This window comes from Cibotium barometz, chromosome 63 (genome assembly GCF_041138505.1).
Source record: "Cibotium barometz isolate CiBa-2024 chromosome 63, ASM4113850v1, whole genome shotgun sequence".
NCBI lineage: Eukaryota > Viridiplantae > Streptophyta > Polypodiopsida > Cyatheales > Cibotiaceae > Cibotium > Cibotium barometz.
The window spans coordinates 31,620,110-31,645,103 of NC_141108.1; the positions used below are offsets into that span (position 1 = coordinate 31,620,110).

Below are 24,994 nucleotides of genomic sequence, written 5' to 3' on the forward strand. Positions count from 1 at the left end.
CATAAGAAGAAAAGGGGAGAGCCTCACCCCTTGTTCAGAAGCTCCAATATATTTATTTAGAAGTTCGGGACCCTTTACAGAGATCAAGCGTAATGAGCAGGCAGCAGCAGCTATGCCCACAACGTGGGTTTTCCCACATCCTGGAGGACCATACAGCAAAACACCTGACCGCAATCTTAAAGGAGCATTTGAGAATATCTTGCTGTACTTCACAGGCAGCTCCAGCATCTAATCAAAAGAACCAAAAAATGTGAATTAAGCCTTGACCTATACAAGCTAAGCTACAAGAAATTGTAAAATGCCATGCCAATACACTAGCATAAATAGGACAACGTAAATCTGTCAGTAAGAGGGTCAAATGTTGAGTTTAATCCCCAAAATCAAAGAATAGAACCTTCCAGCAGGGGTATACGAACTCTACACAGTCTATAACATTATCTACATCAACTCAAGCATATTCTTAAATTGATCATTATACGTGGGTGCCAGGGTTCAAACCTTGGACCTGTACGCTTGTAGGCTAGGGTGTCCCCACTAAAGCTAGAGCCTGCTGCCAGCTCAAAATATATTCTAGCATGACCCCACAGATGCGACCGAATGCCTCCTTCTCCAACTAAGTACATCCACCATCTCAAATGTTAATCTTGAAAGAAATTGCCACCACCTCAATTGACGAGGCAACAAGTCCACATGCAACAGTAGGGTAGCAACAATTCCACTCCACATGTGTCACAATCAAGCTCCTCACCTTCACTTCAGGCACATCAGACTCGCTCCGCATTATTCTCCTGCAGTGGATTTTCTGCCTCTTTCAGTGTATACCGAACGGGTTAAGGCTTGGCAGGGTGCACACCTAGGGTAAGGGCATTAGCAGGATGAGGTCTGGATTGGCCGTGGGTCAATAAATAATAGCAAGGGGCTAATTATAACAAAAAATGTAATTAATAAAGCAAGGGCCATAGTCACAAGGGACGGGGGACGGTGACGGGGGACAGGGACGGGGACGGGACGGGGGACGGCCATAAGTAGGGAACGGGGACGGGGGAGGGAACGGCACTCAAATAATACTTTTTTTAAAAAAAATTTCTACTCTACACTTATTCTACTTTGGAAGTACATCAAAATGAGCACAAATTTACACTAAAATGGTAAGCTTTTGAGTCATATTGATAATTAAGTAGATACAAAATGAGTCATGACTCAAGAGTCAGGAGTCAGGACTAAGCCTTAAGGAGGCAGAATACATGGACGAACTCAAATGAGTCAATGACAAAAAAGTGCTGAAGACTAGAGGCTAGAGGCTAGAGCTAAGTAGTAAGGCCCATGAGTCATGATCCATGAATGATCATCCACGTGAAGTGCTCGCCTCATGGTCATGGGTAGCTTGTGCCAAAGAAGCATCAAGCTCATCCTCAGTCTCATCCTCACTGGCATGCTGCTCCTACACCGCATCCTCTTGTTGCTCTTCTTGTTGACTCAGCTCCCACTCGGTGAAGGAATCTGCCTTCTTGGTCATGCTCTTGCAGAGCATTCGCAAGTTCGCGCTGACGAAGACAAGGTCATTGGCACGCTCTACCCCGAGTCGGTTCCTCTTCCTAGAGGCAATGTGGCTATAGGTACTCCAAAGTTGCTCCAAGCAAGAGGAGCTGACGGCCTGGCTAAGTATGCGGATGGCAAGCTGCTGCAGCTCCGGTCCATCTGAACCAAAGTCCTCCCACCATAGAGCAGCACCAACTTTGGAGCGGTCAACCTGTGCATCATGACAGCCATAGGAGCCATGAAATGACCTGTACATCGAAAGCTGGTCCCTGATCTTGCGCCTAACCGATGCATCAGGCACAAGACGATCCAAGATGATCCTCCATCCAGCGCTCACCTCCCAATCGCTCTCCTGCTTGTTGCCTTGGAATTCTGGGTCCACCACATAAGCTGCTGCATGCAATGGAGACTAGTAGGAATTCCACCTTCCTAGACACAAGGCATGGATCTCCTCGTATCTGTCTTCGTCAGGCACGATGTCTTTCAACTTCTCTATCATGCGACCCATGGCCTCGTAGACCTTGCCTATGCATGGTTGCATAGCGTCTACAATCCTCAATAGGTGGACTATGGGCCTCACCATAGCATCTGTGGTCTTCACACGCTCCCACCAAGAGGCGTCATCCGCCCGTAGCCTACACTCTTCGCCAGTGTTTGTATGGGACTCTTGCATGGCGACAAACTCGTCGCTAAGGAAAAGCCCCCTCAAAGCACCGCTACAATCCTTCAACCGGCCCAACATGAGAAAGTTGTAGGCAAACCGGGTGTCGCAATATTTGAGGAGAGAGAGACAGGACCTCTTGTTGAACTCATGCCGAAGTCTTTGGTGGTTGAGGACAAAGGAGACCATGGTGTTGGCCTCCTCAATGAGCGGGCTGATCCATGGTAATGCCCCGATGTCCTTGAGGAGATTGTTTAGGCAATGAGCCATACAAAAGGACACCGTGACATGTCCATACATACCTTGGAGAATAGCTCCCGCTGTCACCAGCCTGGACATTTCCCAGTCTGAAAGGGGTCTAGTGGACTCCAGGATGTTTAAATATTTGGAAAGTACAAGCTTTGGGAATGGGGGATTATCCTAGAATACAAAGGACCACACTCCTAAAATTTAGGAGAGTTGCTATTTTTGGCCCGACTCCGATGGAAATTCTGTTCGCGTCATTACATCTGGAATTGAGCAGATACCAAGAGTTGGTAAAGTGCCTATGACAGAATGTCTACCAGTTGGGATATTTTTAGAGATAAAGTTTATGGAAGGACCCATCTCTTAGATTGGGACATGTGGCAAGGAGGTGGATCAAAGTAAGACAAGTGGCCTGACACTTGTTAGAAAATGGATCAAAGTGAGACAAGTGGCCTCACACTTGTCACTTCAGCTATTGTGTGGCTCTCCACTTGTCATTGTAGCCTTCTCTTGCCATTTTAGCTCATGGGAGGCCCAAATCTATAAATTGGAGCCCTCTCTCTTCATTAATGGAGGCTCTCTTGCTGCACACTAGCCTCTACCACCGTTGAAGGTTTCTCTAATGATGGCTACTCTCTTTCTCTCTCTCTTGAAGGCTGCCCATGAAGAATACCGGCTGTTGGGGACTGTTTTGGAGGCTTCCATCGCGAAGAAATACTAAAGGCAAGGGTATTCAATCATTTATTATGATTTCTAGCCATTGTATGTGTTGTACCAGCATTTGTACTTGCTGTACCTGCTGTACCAGCCACCGTACTTGCTGTACCAGCCATTGTACTTGCTGTACCTGCTGCACCAGCCACCGTACCAACTGTACCAGCCACTATACTTGCTGTTCCAGCCACTGTACCTGCTGTACCAGCATTTGTACTTGTTGTACCTGCTGTACTAGCCACTGTACCGGCTGTACCAGCCACTGTACCTGCTGTACCAGCATTTGTACTTGCTGTACTTGCTGTACTAGCCACTGTACCGGCTGTACCAGCCATTGTACCTGCTGTACCGGCTGAATGGAGAGTTGTACTTGCTGTACCCTTTCTATTGCATGAAGACCCGTGGTTTTTGGGGAAGAATCAGTACCCACACGGAGGTATATGGATTATATTGTTGGCTCGGCATTTCTACAGCCTATGTTCCGGCTTGGTTGCCTCGTGTTGGGCTGTGTTATGGCATTTGTATATGGATAATCCGGCATCTCCCGTGGGGAGAGTAAGGCCCTCAAAGCTTGTACATGATATTATTCTCCTTGGGTAATAAAATACTCCAAGGGGGGGGGTCGGCCCATTCCGGCCTCTATGCGGTGTCACACGTGCAAGCTCCATTATCAGCATTTGTGGATGTTTTGTCCAGCTTTATGTTTTATGCAAAGTGATGATGGATATGTGTTAAGGCTGTGGCCATGTTTAAGTGTTTTAACGTGCATTGATGGTATCAACAAGTGTGTAGAAGGCCCTAGTCCCCCGGGCACCTGCCGCGAGTTACACCCGCCGCCCTATTGGAAGACTCCCCATCCGCAACAAAGCCCACTACATGCTCGGGGCCAACGATCTCCATGGTGGTAGCCCACTCCGCCGCAAGCACATCCGCGCTCTTCCCAGTGTCGGATGCATCATGAGATGAGATGAAGTACATCTCTTCGCGGGAATATGCAACCATGCCGTGAATACTCCTCTTGCGGGTGTCACTCCATCCATCCACAATGAGGGAGACTCCGTTCCCCTCCCATTGCCGCTTTGTGTTGTCGGCCGCTTGCTCTACAATGCGCTTCTCCTTCTCGAGCAATGTAGTGCACAAGCTCTCGGATGAGGGGGGCGTATAGGTTGAGCCATACTCCCCAATCTTCTTAACCATGACCTTGAAGTATTCCGACCTATTCAAGAAAGTAATTTACTAATGAGAAAGGGACTAGGATGATGAAAACATGAATGATGAATTGGCAATGATCGATTGCACTTACCTAGCCGCTTGAAAGGCAATGTGGTCGTGGAAGAAGAAGCGGGCCACCGCCATATCCACCTTCTCCTTCAACTTAGGGTTCCAATTCTCCCCAAGTGTAGATTGTCGCCGTGGGCCACGTAATGATTGAGAGGCCGTGGAGATGGAGGGTGCCGGCGCCGTGGATGGAGTAACATTCCGACTTGATGGTGAAGGTGATGGTGTGCATGATCCCGATCCACCAATGACTCCATTGTAGAGGCTTGAGTTCCTCTCCCCATCGTCGCGGGATCCACGGCCACTCGTGGTGTCCTTCTTGTCGCTTCGACCGCTTCGTGGACGCTAAGCTTGTCAAGAAGTTCCCATCTCTTCTCGGGCGTGACATTCGTGCAAAACCTCACCTCATGCCCACTCTCATGCAAGAGGTGGGCTCACACTTTGTCGGCGCCACCCGTTCGCCGGTACGGGCAAAGCTTGCATACCCATGGCCGAGAACCGCCTCCATGAACGGATGTGGTGTAGTTAACCTCCTCCCACCATGTCCATCCCGTTGTCCTTCTACGAGAAGCCCCGGCACGTGAGGAGGATGCCATGGTTGAAGATGGCTTGACTCTTGAGCCTTGAGGAATGAGAGAGAGAGAGAGAGAGAGAGAGAGAGAGAGAGAGAGACAGTCTTGAGGAATGAGAAATGAAAATGAAATGAAATGATATATTAACGTCTTCAAAAGGCCAAAATGACCTATGAGACCAAAAAGGTTACAACAATTGGTGGATCTGATACAATGTCTGTGTAAGAAAAGCTAAAAACAACTAACTGAAACTGAAATAACTGGAGGAAAAGTACGGTACTAGGAGCTCCTAATGGATAACATCTGGGAGGAAAACTCCAGCAACAAAGGTAAGCATCATACACATCACTATCCAAAGATGTCTCTCATCGGTCGATGGCGGATATCCTCAATTTCCTCCATGGTGAGAGAGAGAGAGAGAGAGAGCCTAGAGGCTTGGAAGTTGGAAGAGTCAAGACTCAAGAGGCTTGAGGGAGAGGTGAGAGAGAGAGAGAGAGAGAGAGAGAGAGAGAGTCTAGATTCTAGAATCTAGATAGTAGGGCGGCGGCCCGCGGGCCTTGTCTGAGAGCCTAGAGGCTTGGAACTTGGAAGTCGGAAGAGAGAAGAAGCTTGAGCCTTGAAAGCTTGAGCCTTGAGAGTTGTGAACTTGTGTGTGCTTGTAGCCTTGTAGAGGCTTGTTCTTATATAGATAGGCAAGAGAGAGAGAGAGAGAGGAAAGCCTGAAGGGCAAGAGAGAGAGAGAGAGAGAGGACCAAGCCTCAAAGAGCCAACAGCCATAAACGGCTAGAAACGGGAAGCGCAACGGCCAAAAACGGCAGGTGCAACGGCAAAAAACGGCGAGCAACGGCTCTTTGCCGTCCCCGCACAGTGCCGTCCCCGACCGGCGTCCCCGTCCCTGCGCCGTCCCCATCGCCGTCCCCTCTGAGAAACGTGCCATGGGGGATGTCCATCCATCCTCGTCCGTCCTCGTCGCTGGTCCGCCCCGAATCGCCGTCCCGGCGTTCCAAGCTGCCGTCCCCTTCGTCCCCTGTGACTATGGCAAGGGCCAATAATAGCTGGGTTATTGCTATATAAGTGACCTCGGGGGTACTAATGAGTTATTAGAGATATCTACAGGGCGGATAGGAGAGCTGCTAGGGGCGTGCAAGACCTCAGGGCCAGGGATTTGTGCAAGGCAGTGGTTCGGCCTGGTGGTATGGAACGCCTAGTTGGGGTCATCGAAATCACACCTCACACTTGGGGGTGGTTCGAGGCACTGAACCTATGGCTAGGTTGTGAGTGGTTAGCCACAATCTATCGCGGTCATGCGATGTGTATGACGTCAGGTCTATGCAACCTCATGTAGAGTTTCTCTGGTATGGAATCGAACCATCAAATGATCCTTGGTTTGGACCTTACATTGGTATGAGAGCCCAAGGCATCAAGGCTGTACAGATAGTACCATCGTGGGGGCTTTACAGATAGTACCCTCCATGCAGAGAAAGCCAAGTGCTTTCTCTGCATGGATGTCCAGAGAGGAAAAGATAAGGGAGTCCAATGCATGGATGTGCAAGGGAAAGAACAAGGAGAAAAAGCATGAGATGTGCAGGCTGCACAGCAGGCCGTTTAAAACCCCAGGCTTGTCAAAACCCCATAGAATCTCCTTGTAGAAGGCTCCTAGTACAAGACTCGAAACCTGCAAACAAACGAACAAACGTGAAGAGGGTGCAGGCCTGACTCACCTCCCAACCTCGACAGCCGTGGGCAAGCCCACAAGTCTTGGCTGTCCCCACCGAGCCACGAGCTAAGCTAACTAGATGGACGTACCGACCAATCTCTACCTCATGACGTCCCATACCGCCACGAAGCTACCCTCGCAGGCCTCGAGACTGCTACCGGACTCGGCTGCATGAAGCAGGTGCACGTCTGCACTAGATCCAGGCTCCTGACCATAAAGCTCTCACAAAGTCACGCGAGACTCTATATGACTAATGACTAACCTTGGCCACCCTTTTATAGGCTCTTGGCCAGTCATCAGGGATCCACACTTCGGTGCCCGCCCGTCCATACTTGGGTGCCCGCCTGTTAGTCTATCCCTAACTCAGCTCGCCAATCAGCCTGCCTAGCTCCAAGCTTCCCCGAACCTCGAAGCTAGTCTTGTGTGCGTGTAGCACATGGTAGATACATACTGTGCACATGACATACTCCCCTTCCTCTAAGAGCTCACTCCTGAGCTCACTAAAAAGCCAAGGTAATCTCTCTGAAGAGTAGTCAATGTCTCCCATATAGCGTCCTCCTCAACACGATCCTTCCACTTGATCTTGTATTCCATGATAAGAGTATTACGCAATCTTCTTTCACGAAATCCAAGAATCTTTTCAGGTTCGTGTGGAACAAATGTCATGTCCTCGACATCTATGATTTCTTGAGAAGTAACTAACTGGTCTATTCCACCCAGTACTTCCTTAAGTCTACTGACATGAAATACAGGATGAACTTTCACATGAGAAGGCAAATCCAATTCATATGCGACTGAACCAATCCGTCGTGTAATACAAAATGGTCCACAGTATCTAGAGGAAAATTTCGGAGATTGACCTGTCCATAAAGTCTCGAAATCTTTCGGAACTCGCAAATACACCATCGTTCCTTTAGAGAACTCTCTAGGTGAACGATGTCTATTAGAGTAAAATATGTCTCGGTCTTAAGCACTTCTAATAGATTCCTTCGCAACTTGTAACATTTCTTGCATATCTTGCAAAAAATTACGTGCTGCATCATGCTGAAGTCCTGAGAATCTCACTATAACAGGTGATCTAGGTTGAAAATCATACATAAGCATAAAAGGACTAAAACCTGTACTCGTATGCTTAGTACTGTTATATGCAAATTCTAACATAGGAAGCAAATCCTCCCATGAACTCTGTCTTTTGGATACATATGCCCGAAGCATATCCTCCAAAATCTGATTCACTCTTTCAGTTTGGCCATCAGATTGAGGATGATCTGAGGAACTCAAATTCAAAGTTGTTTCCAACTTCTCAAAAACAAGTTTCCAAAAATCACCCATAAACTTAGAGTCCCTATCACTGACTATGTCCAGCAGTTACCCGTAAAGTCTAAACAATTGCTCGATAAACTTTCTTGCTAATTGCGTAGCTGTAATGGTCTTCCAGGTCGGTAAAAACCTAGCCATCTTTGTCAAGCGATCTACCACAACCCAAATACAATCGTGGCCTTGATGTGTTCTTGGCAATCCGGTAATAAAATCCATGGAAATACTTTCCCATTTATTACCTGGGATTTGCAAAGGATGCAACAACCCACCTTGTCTAAAGCATTCAGCTTTATTTACTTGACAAACTTGACACTTGAGAACATAATCTTCTACATACCCTTTCATCTTTGGCCAATAAAAAGTGTGTTTCACTAACAACAATGTCCTATGTACCCTAGGGTGTCCAGCAGAAGGGGCGTCATGACACTCCTTAAGAATCTTGGACCTAATGTCCGAGATCTGTGGTACACAAATTTTGTCATTACGGAATAGTAAACCATTCCGAATCATCCACTAGCCTCCTGCAGCCTGAATGGTAGGCTGCTCAGTCATTGAGTCTTGGTCAATCAATGAGCTCCCGTCCTGGATCTTCTGCCAAAATGGACCAAAATAACTATCAGTCCTACAAAGCCCTCTCAATGATTAAAATACGTCAGTAGAAATCTCGGTGAACGACAAAGTATTCACCTCTCTAATTCGACTAAGCGCATCTGCAACACTATTCATGGATCCTTTTCTATAACGAATCTCAAAATCAAAATCTTGCATTAATTCAGCCCATCGAGCTTTCCTTCCTCTCAAATCGTCCGCATCACACACATACTTCATTGACTGATGATCAGTCAATACCACAAACTTGGAGCCATATAAATAATATCTCCAAACCTTGAGAGCGTGAATCACAGCATAAAGCTCCTTCTCAAGGATTGGCCAACGAGATTGAGTGTCGTCTAGCTTTTTACTTTCAAAAGCAACAGGTCTACCATCTTGAAATAGAGCAGCCCCGATGGCATAGTCACTGGCATCACTTTCAAGAACATAAGACCGACTAGGATCGGGTAATGCTAAGATAGGTGCTTCCTTGACTTTATCTTTCAAAAGTCTAAAGGCCATACCCAGATTGTTATTCCAAGTGATAGGCTAATTTAACTTACGTCCACAACCTTTCAACAAGTCGGTCATCGGTAGTGTGAGCTGAGAGTACTCCCACATAGATTTCCAAAGAAAAACAACAAAACTGAGAAAAAAACGAAGTTGTTTCACTGTTCGCGGTATAGACCAGTCCAGAACCTTCTCAACTCGGTCATAGTCGATGCTCAATCCATCTCTAAGAATCTTGTGTCCCAAGTAAATGATGTCTCTCATGAAAAACTCACATTTACTTAATTTAGCATATAGTCGATTCTGTCTTAAAATAGTTAAGACAATCGTGAGGTATCTAACGTGATCCTCAGGAGTACGACTATATATCAAAATATCATCCAGGAACACAATCACAAATTTTTCCAAATGTTCACGAAAAAAATCGTTCATCATTTGCTGGAAAGTGGCTGGAGCATTGGTTAACCCAAAAGGTAATACAAGAACCTCGTGATGGCCATACCTAGTCCGAAAGGCGGTTCTTTCGACATGCCTTTCATAAATACGTATCTGGTGATAGCCAATACGTAAATCTATCTTCGTGAAATATTTCGCTCCTACTAACCGGTCAATCAGGTCATTTGATCTAGGGAGAGGATAACGGTTCTTAATTGTCAGCTTGTTCAATCTCTTGTAATCTATACACATTCTCCAGGTGTTGTCCTTCTTTCTCCTAAGCAACACAAGTGCACCCCAAGGTGATTTACTTGGATGGATCTGGCCCATCCTCAAATAATCTTCGAGTTGTTTAGCCAACTCATCTTCCTCAGCTTGGCTCATCCTGTAAGGTGGAATACTAACAGGATGAGCACCAGGGATCAGGTCAATACGATGATCTACTGCCCTTTCAGGTGGTAAGCTCTATGGCAGTTCCTTAGGAATACATCTTGAAACGAATCAAGTATCTTCTGTAATTCTTTGCTTTCAAATACACTTAATTCATTGACATCCATAGAAGGTATGAGAAATGAAGAAAGTGAAATCAATACACAATGGAAAGCAATATACAAGGAAGAATCCATTATATTTCCAAAATCAACTGTATTTACAAGAGGTCCCTGAGAGGGATATATACAATCACCTAAGATACTATACTGGGTGTTCCTATGCTGAAAAGAAAAATATGACTAGACCAATCTATCTGGACTTGAAGAGTCTTAAACCACTCAATCCCTAATAACAAGTCTACATGTTCTAGGTGCATAATATAGCATTCGAGAGTATCTTTGTAGTCCTGAATCCAGATTGGTAGCATCTCCACCTTTCGATCCCATACTTGCCGACCCGCAGGTAGGCGTACCTCATAGATATGATCGTTGGGCGTTGTATCAAGACCCAATTTCTGCACAAGTTTGTAGTTAACAAAGTTGTGTGAGCTGCCAGGGTCTAGACGAACGTGAATTCTATGGCCATTCACTTCTCCATAAACTCGGAGAAGATTATGCAAGCCAAAAACTTTAGAGTTGAACAGACAATCAGAACATGTACTAGGACGAGAAAGTACAGTAATTGACGTACCTGTCAAACACAATTGGTTAGCTGCCTTTGGCTTGGGTCCTGCGTTGGTCTTTACACCCTTTTGCTTCGGGCACTCGTTACGCATGTGTCCTTTTTCTTCGCAGATGAAGCAACGTACCTCCTTCTTGAGCTTCAAAGCCTTAAGGAGACGTTTCTTCTTCGCTGGTGTCGAAGTTGAATTCTTCGAAGATTGGTCCGAAGACTTTCCTTCAGTCGTGCTAGCCATTGGTGCGGAGAACTTTCTTTTGTGCTTGTTCCCCTGCTCGGTAACGGGTTTAGACCTTGAAGAGACCATTGTATCATCATAGATACGAGCGGAATGAATGGCCTCATTCAAAGTTTTACATTTGTTACTTTTAGCTTATAAACGGTATGAGTCGGGTAAACCGGCTACGATGAACCCGAAAAGAGTTATGGGATCCATCTTCGTAGCTTTCATCTGCAAGTCCCTAAATTTCTGGAGATAGACCTCATAAGTAAGGTTCTGCGAGGTCATGGTCAAAGTAGTAAACCGGGCAACATCATAGTCATCCTCTTTCTTGAGAAATTCTTTCTTGAAGACGTCTTTGAACTGTGCCCAAGTCGTTGGTTTAGGGTTGAGTTCCTTCCACCAAAGCAAAGCTTTGCCTGAGAGGAAACCTGCTGCTAATTGGATCTTTTTTCCATCGTCATATGGATGAAACTGAAAATAGACTTGCCATTTATGTAGCCAAGTGTCCACTATCTCCTTGGTACGCTGCTTTTGCTCGCCCCCCAAACTGTTTCGGAGTAATATTGGGGCCTAAAGCAGATGCCAAGATATCCATACCCGAAAGAGTAGATAGGATAGTGGTCAACAAAGAGATGGAGTTCTGTAAAGCCTGCATCTGCGCGGCGATTTGTGCTTGACATTCCGAGGAAGAAGCTTCAAGAGCAACTTTAAATTCTTGGAAATCTGATTTTGACACAGAATTGTCGAAAAGATCGGCATCGGTATCTTCCGTAGCCGACAGGCCTTCACGTTCGATAAGGGGCTCCAACTCGGATTCTTGGGTTGACATCTTGAAGAGGACAAGGTGAGAGAAAAAATATTTATCTTGCACAAGAACAGTGCTAGAGAACTCGAGAGCTTGAGAGCTTGAGAACTTGAGAGATATGTGACTAGAAGCCGGGGAATATATAGGCTTTCCCAAAAGCTATCTTTAGCTTTTGCTTTTGTGTTATATATATATATATAAAACACAAAAGCAATTGTGTTTTTGCTTTTCTTTAGCTTTTGCTTTTGTGTTTTATATATATATTCTGTTTTTCTTTTTTTTTTAAACACTTGGAAAGCAATTAAGTTTTAAAACCCCTCTTATAAGGTTCAAAACAAGCATCGCATGGGGGTTTGCTTTTTTTTTTTTAATAGCAAAAGCTATAAAAAAATCCACCACCCATCGTGTGCTTTTTTGCCTTTTCTCCACGATAATTTTAGCACCGCCTGCCTGCTTGCGTACCACCCGTCGACTGCCCACGTGTGCCGCCTGTAGCGTTTCTACACACGAATGGAATCCGTCGAGTGCCCGTGTGATCCAAGAGTGGCTAAATAATCTTGACTCCACAGGTCCTAAATCATGACGTGAATATTTTCCTTTTTGGTGGGATTTCTATTCCAAGGAAACTTCTTCAAGTACTTACCGTATCTTTTGTATAAACCCTTGTTTTTTACTGAAATTTAATTTTCAAGAACTCTTTGTGATTTCCAATAATAATAGAATCTTTTGCATACTCTTACCCTTTCTCCGTGAATGAAAGGGTCTTTCTAGGGATGTGGAAAGAATACCGAGATTCACCATGAACCCATAGTATTATCTGAATAGTCACTAAGTGGCACGTGATCTTGTTGGGATATTGACATAAACCAAGATGCTGCATCAAGCAGTCTTGTGGTAATGGTCATAACCGAGGATGCCGAGGATTCCGGATGGCTTGTAGACAGCATTTCTCATTTGGGACACTATGATTTGGCATAGTTAACCTACGGTAGTTGTGAGGTGTAGTGCTAGTTTGTGAATGACGAGGTAACGAATCTTCTTGGTTGTCTGAGCATGGCAAATCACCAGAAGGGTGAGAAGTTTTACGATTCATCACCGACTCTCATGATGGCCAAATGATGTTATTGTATTTTGATACAAGAGGCAGCCCAAGTGTACATGAGAGATGAGGAGTTTGAAAATTCTCAGTCTAGGACTTAGTGCCTAAGACCAATTGGCAGATCCATGGTTATAGGGCCGCTTATGATATACTGAATTTGTGGAGCACGTGCATGAAATAACCATAGCAGTCAGTGATGCTCCAGGATGGACGTAGTTCCATGGAGGCATCTAAATTCCACGATTTTGGAATCATGTAGATTCTCACCTGTCCTATGGGCTTCATACCATGGACATGTTGGGTGAGGACTTATTACTTCCTAGTTGTTGGAAGTGGATCTCTAGTCAAGGAGGTTGAGTATTTGTACTTCCTAGTTCCTAGAAATAAACCTCTAGTTTGAGGTGGTTGTGTGTTGTATCTTCGAGATTCACGTAAACAAAGGACACAAAACATAGTTTTTACTTGCCCAAAGGTAGACTAACACCTCGGGGGGTTCACCTCAAAAAATGTTAGTGTACCACGTGAGTTCAACAAGAGGGGTTTTTTAATTAGATAAATTAAGAAAAATTAACATGATTACATTAACAGGAGGGGGTTTTTAATTCAACTTTAGAAAAAAATCGTTTAGTTCATAAGTAAAGAGGGGTTGTTTTATTGGGGGAAAATTTTAGTTAAGGGATTTTTTAAATAGCTCTTGAACGCACGTGATACCTAGGGTTTTCTAGTAGTGCACCCCCCGAGACTAACACTCAAAACTTTCATTAGTTTTGTTAGTCAGTAAAAAATTGTTCTTGTGAACATTATTAGGGTTCAAAATTAGTTGAGTTCTAGAGGGACTAGTGTGAGAACTGGTCGATAGAACCTCACTTGTTCTGGACACTGCTGTGAAAATTATCCTATAGGATGTTCCTCGATATGATTGTTTTCCTCACGGGAATAAAATGTTCCTGTTTGCTAAGCGATCAATGGTAGTCCAAATAGCATCATTACCATGTACCGATCTCGGCAAATCCATAATGAAATCTATGGCAATGCTTTCCCATGGTTCTTGTGGAATGGGTAAAGGCTGAAGCAAACTAGGTGGTTAAAATTGTTAGGACATTTGGTAGCTTTTTGAAAAGATGGCCTTCAGTTTTCGCCCAATTTGATGGGGTGAAAGTATTTGGAACCAAACTTGTGATAGTTGCTAGTGTACGACAGGCTAAGCATTCAAAGAGCATAAGATATCTGGAAGAGCTTATTGCCTTTCTTAGTGGGTGGCTCAGGGGAAGAACCACCCTTGGACTGGACTAGGGAACCCTTTAGCCTTGCCAGAGCACCTATGTCCCCTTTCTTTTAGTACTCTCCTAGAATGGGTTGGCCGATCCAATTGCAAGGCATTGACAACATGTCACTAGTAGCTACTCATTGGAGGGCCCACAACATTTTTCACCTCTTCTCCAACTTTTAAGGCCGTTCGAAGACAATCCCCTACCAAAGAAGATTACACTCTACCTATGACGAGTGGCCCACAAGAGTCCTGCATTGGTGGCCACATGGCTTGCCTACCTCCTGTGACTAGCACGGTTGTGAATCTTTAGAGACATGTGAATGGTATGCGTTTCGAACGAGTGTTACAGTCCCCAAAGGACAGGTACGATACACCTGTACAAATGTATACACACACACACATAAACATATACATGTACACATACATATACAGATACATGTACATATCTATCATATACATATGCATACATACATACACGCACACACACACATACATACATACATACAATATGTACAGTATGTATGTGTGTGTACCTATGTGTATGTATGTAATATGTAGGCCTTCCTTGGTTGAGACAAGGCAAGCAGTGAATCAAACACCTTACTCCAATGAATACTCTGTAAGAGTAGTGAGTTTTCTTGATTTGGAGGCCTACCTCACCATTTCAAGTGACATAATATAGCTTGCCAATCTTGAATGAGAGCAGTCGAATTTGGAAAGCCTGGAATATGACCATGAAAATGCCCAAAGATTATATCATGATAATCAATGATCCGATGTCCATATGCATCTGTTTGCATATTAGAGCACAGAGCCGCTAGCATGTGTGCCTATGGCTTGACTTGCGGATTTGTCGTGTATGCGATGTTGTGGATGAAAATGGTTACGTGCTTCCCTTTCCACGTGCAATCAGACAATGTAATTTGGGATTGCACCACAGGCCTATCTGGAGACTCATTTTGGAAACAATGCAGTCCTTTCAACCTGTCCCAATGCTCAAGGAAATGCAAAAAATTCAAGATCAGCGTTTCAATAGGCAACTTCCAGGATACACTCCTATATCATTTTGCAATTTATTTGCAGCTAATGCTCATAGGCTACTCTTACCACCTCCATGGATTGAAGATCATGCAAATCGCATATGGCATATGTCAAAATATCTTGCCTGGTGGAAGTTGCATTGAAAAGAATTTGATTGCCCCTCAAGCAACAATTGTTTCTGTGGAGATGTCCGGTTGCAGTATTCCCAGTTGGATCTCCTTAGGCACGAAGGCGCATTGCCACTGCTTCTTGTAGGCGGTGCTCTCATCCTACAAAGACAGTGCCTCACGTTCTTTGGTTTTGTTCGCACTCTCATGATATTCTTGATGATTTGTTCGCACATCGTCGGGCTCGTTTTCCGTGGAGGCGTTTTGATCGAATGTTCTGGCTTTTTGGTTGCCTTTCTCCTCCCCTACCAGACTATACAAGCTTCCTTGACTGGACCAAATTCTGGGCTGTGTGGACTATCTATTATGCTCGGAATCAGTTCCTCTTCTATGGAGATTCTATCCGGTTGTTTTTTTATTTCCGGAGAGCCCTTTTCCAGTCCCTCTGAGATTCTCAAGAAATTGGAGGTCTAACCTTCCAGCAATTAGAAGTGTTTTCCCACCACTGTTTCCGATATGAGTAGTAGTTGTCTGTTTCCGATATGAGTAGTAGTTGTCCTGATTTGGGACAGCTATGAATGTATATTTCTTTTTCCTTGATGAGATAGTGCATGAGAGCTTTTTTTTAACGAAGTTACCTAACGTCTGGACCCAGAAACGCTAATCCTTTGAGATCTAGTGGAATGACTCCTAGGGTCAGGCAGGACAAGGAAAATGCTGCCAATAGGTGACCACCAGTATGTCCTCCTAACAGATATTCAACCTTTGTTTAACATCAGGGAGGACTAGGCCATGATCATGCTTTGTTTTTTTTCACTAAAGAAAAGTATGCATGTAATATGTATGTATGTAATATGTATGCATGTGTGTCTCTATGTGTATGTGTGAGTGGAAAAAAAAAAAAGCAAGTTTCTAGGTACGCATGTTAGAAATGATGGGTCGTACCATATGTCTCAACTCATTTGACACACATTTTGAACCAACTATGGTGACAAATAGGGCAATTTGCAGCAACCAATGACATTGCCAGAAGGCGCAAGAGGTTTTGTGGGGTATTTCACCCGTCTTTAGTTTGGGCTTTGGGTTCTCCCAGGTTGTCACCTTGGAGGGGCATCATGGGGGTCGCAAAGGCGGATCCAGCACTCCTCTCCAAGGATGGCGGGGTCCTTCCTCACTTTCAGATCACTGCCACATTATCGCCACCGCGGTCCCAGTGACCCATTAGCACCATTGCAGCCTAGCTTAATTGGCGCACATGAGTCTTACTCACTTTCATATCACTGCCACATTACCACCACCGCAGCCCCAATCACCCATCAGCAACATTGCAGCCTGGCATAATTGGCGGGTGCAAGGCAGTGAGATCACAGTACAGTCACCCTACCGCAAAGACCATCCAATCTATCCCTCCAAGGACATCTAGAGTGCTTGATGCAAGACTTGGAACGCAGGCAATAGAAACACTTGCGCCTATGTGCTAGGGTTTTCCAAAGATAGAAAGAAGAGTGTGGTGGAATCACACATACATCACACACACGAGTCCTAAACTATTGCTTTGTATTATGTACAAGAAGTAAGTTTACAACTTAAATACAAGTACAAGATGTGGCTAAGAATGAAGATGTCAAATCACAGCCCTGTGACCTACTGCACACTCCTGGCTAGCACCTCGCCTATAAAGAAACGGTCTGTGAAATCCAACGTTGAGGAATGTCATGTGCACAGTGTGTATCTACCATGTGCTACACGCACGCAAGACTAGCTTCGAGGTTTGGGGAAGCTTGTGGAGCTAGGCAGGCTGATTGACGAGCTGAGTTAGGGATAGACTAACGGGCGGGCACCCAAGTATGGACGGGCGGGCGCCCAAGTGTGGACGCCCGATGACCGGCCAAGAGCCTATAAAAGGGTGGCCGAGGTTAGTTATTGGGATATAGAGAGTCTCGCGAGTTTGTGAGAGCTCTATGGTCTTGGAGCCTGGATCTAGTGCAGACGTACACCTGCTTTACGTAGCCGAGGCCGGCAACAATCTCGAGGCCCGCGAGGGTAGCTTCGTGGCGGTATGGGACGTCACGAGGAGGAGATTGGTCGGTACGTCAACCTAGTTAGCTCAGCTCGTGGCTCGGTGGGGACAGCCAAGACTATGGGCTCGCCCACGGCTGTCATGGTTGGGAGGTGAGTTAGGCCTGCACCCCCTTGTTGTTTATTTGTTTGTTTGCAGGTTTGGAGTCTCGTACCAGGAACGATCACGAGGAGATCCGGTGGGGATTTGACAAGGAAAGCAGATGATATGATGATTTGACTACCCACGTATCTATATGCACCAATGCTCCTAGTCGGCCAGTAGTATTGATGTCGGCCAACTGTACCCGATCATCATTGCCACGTCCATATAAAGTGTCGTTCCATAAAAGGAAAAGATCCAAGCAAAGTTCATCCAAGATACACAAGATCCCAATGCTGCAAGACCACTTTGTGTCCACTATAAAGGCTCACAATTCATCCTGGTTGCGTTAGCACGAAGACCTACAAAGAAACCTGCGAATGACCAACTTCCACCTGATCAACCTTCCATGAAAAAAAAACTACAAACCTCTGAGTATCCTCCGGTAGCCCACGAGAAGAACACTCCACAGAATGGCCGAGTAAAACGCCGCTATCTGAACCCTAGCCACTAATGCATCAGCTCAAATGGAACACAATAACTGCTTGCATCAGCTCCAATGCACCCTGAAGAAAGAAAGCAAAACCAAGAACAATACTCCTCAAAAACGTTGCACCAAATCTGTATCCATCAATCCTGCTCGGCACCTGTATGTCTAAACCACCCATGTCATGTGGAACATACTCCAAGTAATACATCTGTTATTACACCACAGTCAAAACCAATAGTTCCCCGACGTCGAGCCGGTGAAGGTGAGAGGGAACTGTCAAGAGAATCCAATGGAGAGGGACTCCGCAAAGGAGACTATTGGTGATGCAAACGGTGTCTCTCCTGCCGACTCCTCCAGAAAGTTTTTCCACTTCCTCCTTAGAATCGTTCAACACTTGCTCTGAAGCACGCACCCTTGCAGATTCCATATCCAAAATACTAGGTTCTCGAGGTGCCGACTCCATCCTATCAAGATGGCAGATATAGCTTCCATTTTAGCTACCTGCATGTCCATGGATGCCTTCATGCTTAGAATCCCTGACAAATATCAAGTGATCAAGGACCAGGTGAGGGATTTCAGCCCTGCACGATGAGGCAAGGGTTCGGTGGGGCAGGGAAGCACAATATACCCCAATTAACCCAAGTGCAATGAAGAGAACCCAAATATTCACTTTCCCCAAACCCAAACTTGTGCACTCTTGGAATCTAGGTGCTCTACTATCCAAGTAGTCAACGCAAACGGAAGGCAAAAAAGGAAAGAAATTTGCATGTGCCCGAGGCTCTGATACCAACTGTAGAACACTTGCGCCTATGTGCTAGGGTTTTCCAAAGAGAGAAAGAAGAGTGTGACAGAATCAAACATTATCACACACACAAGTCCTAAACTACTTCTCTATATCATGTACAAGAAAGAAGTTTTACAACTTAAATTCAAGTATAAGATGTGGCTGAGAATGAAGACATCAAATCACAGCCTTGAGACCTTCTATACACTCTTGGCTAGCACTTTGCCTACAAAGAAATGCTACGCGACGTCCAACACTGAGGAAAGCAGATGAATATAACGATTTGGCTACCCACATTGATATATGCACCAATGCTCCTAGTTGGCCAGTAGTATTGCTGCCGGCCGGTTGTACCCAACTGTTGTCACAATCCTCCAGAGATCTGTGCCATGCGGAAGGATTTCCTAGAGCATGATGGATTCACTCATGTAAGAGTTGGTGACTTTAATGAGTGATTAGAGTTTGTGACTCTAAGTCAGTAAGAAGAGTTGGTGACTCTGACTATTGTATTTATGCATTCATGCAAGGGTTGGTGACCCTAGTGTTTGCATAAACTCATGAAAGAGTTGGTGACTCTGTTCAGTGAGTATGTTAACTCATGGAAGGGTTGGTGATCCTGGTGAGTTAGCTCGGCTCATGCAAGGGCAATGGCCCCAGTGAGTACAGCATTTGGATCCAGTATGGGTGGTGCCCATGGTCGCGACAGTTTTTGTGTACAAGATGGCAAGTTGGGAGATTTAATCCAAATCATCGCGCACAAGCATTTGCCTGGGAAGTGCACTTGCATGTGCGACTTGTTTTGTTTGCCTGGACATTGCAAGGTATTTGCTTGTGAATGTCCACGAGCATTAGGGACTCTTGGACACCCCGTGGACGCACGTGTGCAAACCTGTTTGGGACCCAGGCGGTGAATTTTGTGTGTTTTGCAGGTGGTAAGTGTGCACACTCAACCTTACTTATTTCTTTGTTTACTTAAGTCTATGGTTGCAGGTTTGGGCACCCGGGCATGGACCAGAAACCAACAAGTTGCTAAAAGTGAACCTAGGGGCTATTTTTGCAAGACACGATCTGGGTTTTGGGGTGTGGAGCAAGCCAAGGGCAGCCAGGTGGAGCAGGTCGACTTCTTCTATAGAGGGCATATGGGCTGTGGACAGCAGTAGGAAGTGTGGAAAAGCTGGTCGACTCATGGAACACGGTCAATAGGGCTGGTTGACTGGTGAAAAACAGGTTACAGGGCTGGCCGACAGTGTTGTCTCTCTTCTATTGCTGGTCGGGTTTCCACAATCCACAGAGGGCCAATCAAGTTGCTTAACTGCTCCCTAAAGCTGGTCGACTTCCTCTACTGATTTTCTCTTTTGGCTGGCTGTACTGATTTACAGCAGATTTCAGCAATACTCAAGGGTTTCCTTGAGATGGAACAGATACAAATTGAGCCCGGCTTCAACACAACTTCAAGGGAAGCAAAACGATTGGCCTAAGTGCTGTTTTGGGCCTGTTTGGAGCTGCTGAATTGCACAATCGTGTGAACAGCCGTGAAACTAAGGAACAGTTGGTGACTGTGTAAGCCGAGGTTGGTGACCAAGCCTCAAGGGCTTGGTTTCATGGGACAGCAATTGGTGACTGCTTTGGGCCCTGGTTGGTGACCGAGGGTTGGTTTTTATGGACAGCAGTTGGTGACTCCTTTGGCCTGGTTGGTGACCGAGGATTTGTTCTCTCTATTGGGCAGTTGGTGGCTGCCCTGCTCTGGTTGGTGACCGAGAGCTTGTATTGCTTTGTTTTACACAGATTTCGATAAATCTGGCGCCATCAAAGGAGTGGAACTCTTGGGCACCCACATTTTGTACAAGAGATTATTATGTTGGTAATAAAGATACCTCGAGGGGGAGGGGGGGTGGGGCTGGCCAAACTTCAGCCCGTAGTGTTGTGTCATGTGTCTTATGTGGTTTCAGGATGTAAATGTACATGATGTATGTGATAGATGTGCCGATTCATGCTCATGTCATGATGTATGTTGAATGTATGCTGTGATTCCTGCCACTGGTTTTCTGTATTACACGTGCCCACCTTGTGACAACTACCATGTCATCAATGCCACATCACCACTGCCATGTCATCACTGCCACATGTCCGTCAGATGACCTATTTGGAATTGGCGGGGAGTCTTCTGCTGAATGGGTACCTCGTGAGACTTCGCACCTGCGCTGTCCAACTCTGCCGGTCGGCTGCTATCTGATGTCTGGTTCTGTTTTGCATATTCATAAGAATGTCACACCTAGACTGCCTTCTTTCTCACTTGGAGCCCGGCGGGTCCCTTCCTCACCCAAGGGGACGCCGGCATTATGTGGCATCACACCGCCACTATGGCTTTTCCCTCCTCCCCCCATTCACAACCCCCCCCCCACCCCACACCTCCATATTCTTTTTTCTACTTTGTACAACATTCTGTTTTCTACTAATAGATGGATCTCTAAAAAAGAAAGAATAGTGTCAAACCCAAGAAGCTTCACATCATGCATGCCTACTGGAGCCAGCAAAGCATAATGACATACACCTTTGCCAGGTCTATTGCCACACCAGCAGGCCTGATTTCATATGGTGGAAAACTCTTCGGATCAGCTTCATGACAATCAAAGATGTCATCCAAGAAGACAATGATGAAATACCTAAATATTACTAACTAATTTGGGGCATTATTCAACATGAGGTGACTACAGCATTGGTCAATCAATCCACATGGTGTCGTCAGGGAGTCAAACAACCCAAAAGATGTGCCTGATGAATATCATCTGCCTTTGTCAGAGCAAGTGAATCTGTGATTATGTCCTCAGCCCAAGAGCAGCCACCTTATTGTGACAGCAGGCAAGCCTATGAAAGCCCTACAAGCTAAGCTCTCAAACCAGATTGGCCTGGATCTGGGCTGTAAAATAATGTCTTTCATAATTTTCAAAGAGTTCGACATCTTTGGGTTGGGTGCTCAGCCCATGGGCACCCATCCCAGCAGTACAGTTGCTGCCCGAATCGGGTCAGAAATCAATTGAACAAGGGTTGCAACCTAAAACAGCCCAGTCACCTATGACATACTCAGAAACACGGTTGGCTGCAGTTTCTAGAGTAAGCCACAGTTAGTAGTAGAGAGGGAAGCAAAATATAACTTTACCTTACGCATCCCTGCCTCCCATCAAATGCATGCGCATAAACTGAGCTAAGATAACAAGCCTAATATTATCCCTGGGCACATGTAGTTTTACATTCAAATGCCTAGGAAAAAGATATGCCACCCTAAGAATTCTTTGCTGCCTATAGGAAAGTGAAAAAATAAAGGCATATGGGGTTGATGATCTGGAACAAACAAACAAACAAAAAAGCAAAGAAAGACAGAGAGGAAAACATGTATTTTGCACACAAATCTGCCTAGTAGCATAAACAGCAATGTAACAGGATACAAAAGTGAGGAGAACATTTTTCAAACCTCTTGCAAAGCCCGACAAGTGTCGTTGAGACCTCCAACATCCTCCCAACTCAATTTCCCTACTTGGCCACCAGGCCTTGCAATATCTCTCATTGACACTGGTAGAAAGCCATCAAGAGCTTCAGCAAAATCTTCCTTTAGCAGCTCAAACTTTTGCCTCAGTAAGACTTGCATTGTTCGTTCCTTGGTCGTTTCTCGTTTTGTTAGTAGGCTTTCAGCTCCCTGGTTGCCCGTTTTAGTGCTATCTTCGAAAGAGACACTGTTTTGGTTAGACAAAGAAAGCAACCGAGCTGCAGCAGCATGGACAGCCCTATCCACCAGCACCTCCTGCCAGTACAAATGAATCAGGTAAAGACGAATGCCACACACACAAGTATGAAAATACGACGTTACATGCATACTATACATATAGCATGCATACAGATACCTATGCATGCATGCATGCATTACATTTGTACATCCATGAATAGTTTAGTTGTGCACGTTACATACACATCCATCCATGCATGCAAAAATAAATAAATTACATACATCCAAGTTGCGAACAAGCATATCCATAACTACTGATCAACATGCCAATTATTTGCTTTACATACAAGATCAGCTGTATCATAGCCATCACATTTTGATGCAGTTTCCGATATGATGTCTTGCTTGCAAACCAATCTGCGCTGTTCGAGCTCCTGAAAAAGAATGGCAGCACGCTCTGTCGTTGCTGGAGCTGGCAGAGCCACATGGAAATCGAACCTCCCTGCAACATAGTACCCAATCTTATCATGTGCCTTGAAAAGCTAAGTCTTGTGGTATCTTCTGTGAATCTTAAAGTTAATCACACAACCATTGACCACAGCATAGTTTGGATATTTTCTAACACTAACTTAATACGTCCAAACAAAACAAGAACTTTAATGGGACCTGATGAGCACAAGGGTGCTGGAAGGTTGGAAACAGATTGTGCAAGTGCGAGAAACGATATATATCCACCACACCTACTCCTCCCATAAGCCTGTTTCAACGAGAGGTTCTAATAGAGATTAAAAATTTATCCTGTCATAACCTCAATTCTTAAGGGAATGATTGCACAAATCTTTATATTGATGCTAATACTTTGATTGAAAATACTAAAGAAGAGAAATAACCCGGAATGTGTCGAGAAGATCAGAAAGAAATTCTGTAAGCACAGCTGAAGATGTAGATGGTTCACTATTTTCAGAGCTAGAACTGGATGGGATGGCCATATCCAAGTCGTCAAGTATAATTAAAGATGGTGCATGTCTAAGAGCTTCCAAGACAGCATCTTGTAATGCAGCCCGAACAGCTTGGGCTTGCTCTCCCACCAGCTCTGCACACTTAACCATGACTCTGCCAAACATAAAGTGCAAATACATAAAGCCCAATACATTTACAACCAAGCAGAAGCAAAGAGTAATAAGAAAATCACAAAATTGGAAAATGGGCTACTTGTGAGTAAGTATCGATGGATTTTCCTCCAGCTCCCTTGCTATAGCCAAAGCCAGCTTGGTCTTACCACATGCCTGAGAAGGTCAAAAACACGGTATGCACATCAATCAGGAGAAGTGTATAGTGCAAAACAATTGCCTTGTGCATGGGTACACACGTGTATGTATGCTGCATGTACATGACTGCATGCATGCGTGTAAGAGAAAGAGAGAGAGAGAGAGAGAGAGAGAGAGTTATATTAATGCCGACAAAATACTGAAGTGTCTATCAAACCAAAGGAGTTACAATGCATCCATGGAGTGACTGTATCATGGGATGAACAAAACCTCTATGATTATGACAATGTTACAATATATCCATGTAATAGATGAAACATGAAGCGAGAGAGAACGTGGCACCTTCCCACACTAAAATGTAGGGGCCTTAGATAAAACAAAACACCTTGCGCCCCCCTTACGCAATCTCGTCCTGTTATATGTCATGTATAACGAAGGCATCCACTCTTACAGACATCCGATATTACCTCCTAGCCTTTCACAAGTCCAAAATTTCTCTTAGAGGCTTCTCATCACAAAATTTCCTCTTGCCCAATGCTTGCCAAGTGGCTTTCACCTTATTAATGGCTTGTGTGTCCCCTAGAGCTGCCCACTTCACATTGGCGACCTCAAGCACTGGCTAGATTCCCAAATTATGCATCTGCCCATACGAGGATTCCATACAGGACATGTAACACCCCCACTTCTCTACAATTAAGGCCCATCATCGCCACTCTCCTAACTCATCAAGGATGGGTTGGCAGAGGAGAAACATGAGCCAATCATTTGGCTCACATGAAAAAGCAGAATTGACTGTCATTCTGAACCTTGCTGATGTGCAGAGCTGTCAAACATTACTGAGCTTCCCTGGCATCATAGATCCTGCAATTCTGCAATCTGCAGAATTGTCAGCCAAACCTGCAATTCCCTGTTCCTTTCAATTTTGGAATTGGAGCCCCCTCTCTCCCGGTCCTTGATGAATGGGCCCTCTATTTCATCTGCACTGTTCTTCCATACAAGAAGCACTACGCAGGGAGTGTTTTCATACTCTATGACCGGCCAAGGACTCTCATACACTTGACATGCAAACTGCCAATCTTTACTCCACAAGAAACCTTGAAAATTTACTTGGAATACACAGTTATAGATAAACCAATTCGTCTGTAAAAGACAAAAATCCCAGGCAGGGAACTTACAGGTGGTCCGTGTATAAGCACATATCCAGGAGAAGCGAGACCCAGCTTGCGACACTTGGTCTGAGCTTCAGGGGACAGGGAAACATGCAATCCTTCAAGGGTAACCAAAAGAGGTAAACTCAGCACACAATTTGGTAAAATTGGAAAAAAAATAAATATA

General features: G+C 45.0%; 1 protein-coding gene across 2 annotated transcripts in view; it reads right to left on the minus strand.

The window, feature by feature from the left end:
* The window catches only part of PEX1 (peroxisome 1), a 101,286-nt gene that overhangs the window by 30,498 nt on the left and 45,794 nt on the right, over nucleotides 1-24,994 (minus strand). For both annotated transcript variants that reach the window (XM_086796199.1, XM_086796200.1), the window contains exons 7-13: nucleotides 24,835-24,926; nucleotides 23,604-23,677; nucleotides 23,282-23,504; nucleotides 23,058-23,148; nucleotides 22,739-22,893; nucleotides 22,143-22,469; nucleotides 28-228 (exon numbers count right to left, since the gene is read on the minus strand). In XM_086796199.1, the coding sequence (XP_086652325.1) occupies nucleotides 28-228; nucleotides 22,143-22,469; nucleotides 22,739-22,893; nucleotides 23,058-23,148; nucleotides 23,282-23,504; nucleotides 23,604-23,677; nucleotides 24,835-24,926 (1,163 nt within the window). The remainder of the gene's footprint in view (nucleotides 1-27; nucleotides 229-22,142; nucleotides 22,470-22,738; nucleotides 22,894-23,057; nucleotides 23,149-23,281; nucleotides 23,505-23,603; nucleotides 23,678-24,834; nucleotides 24,927-24,994) is intronic.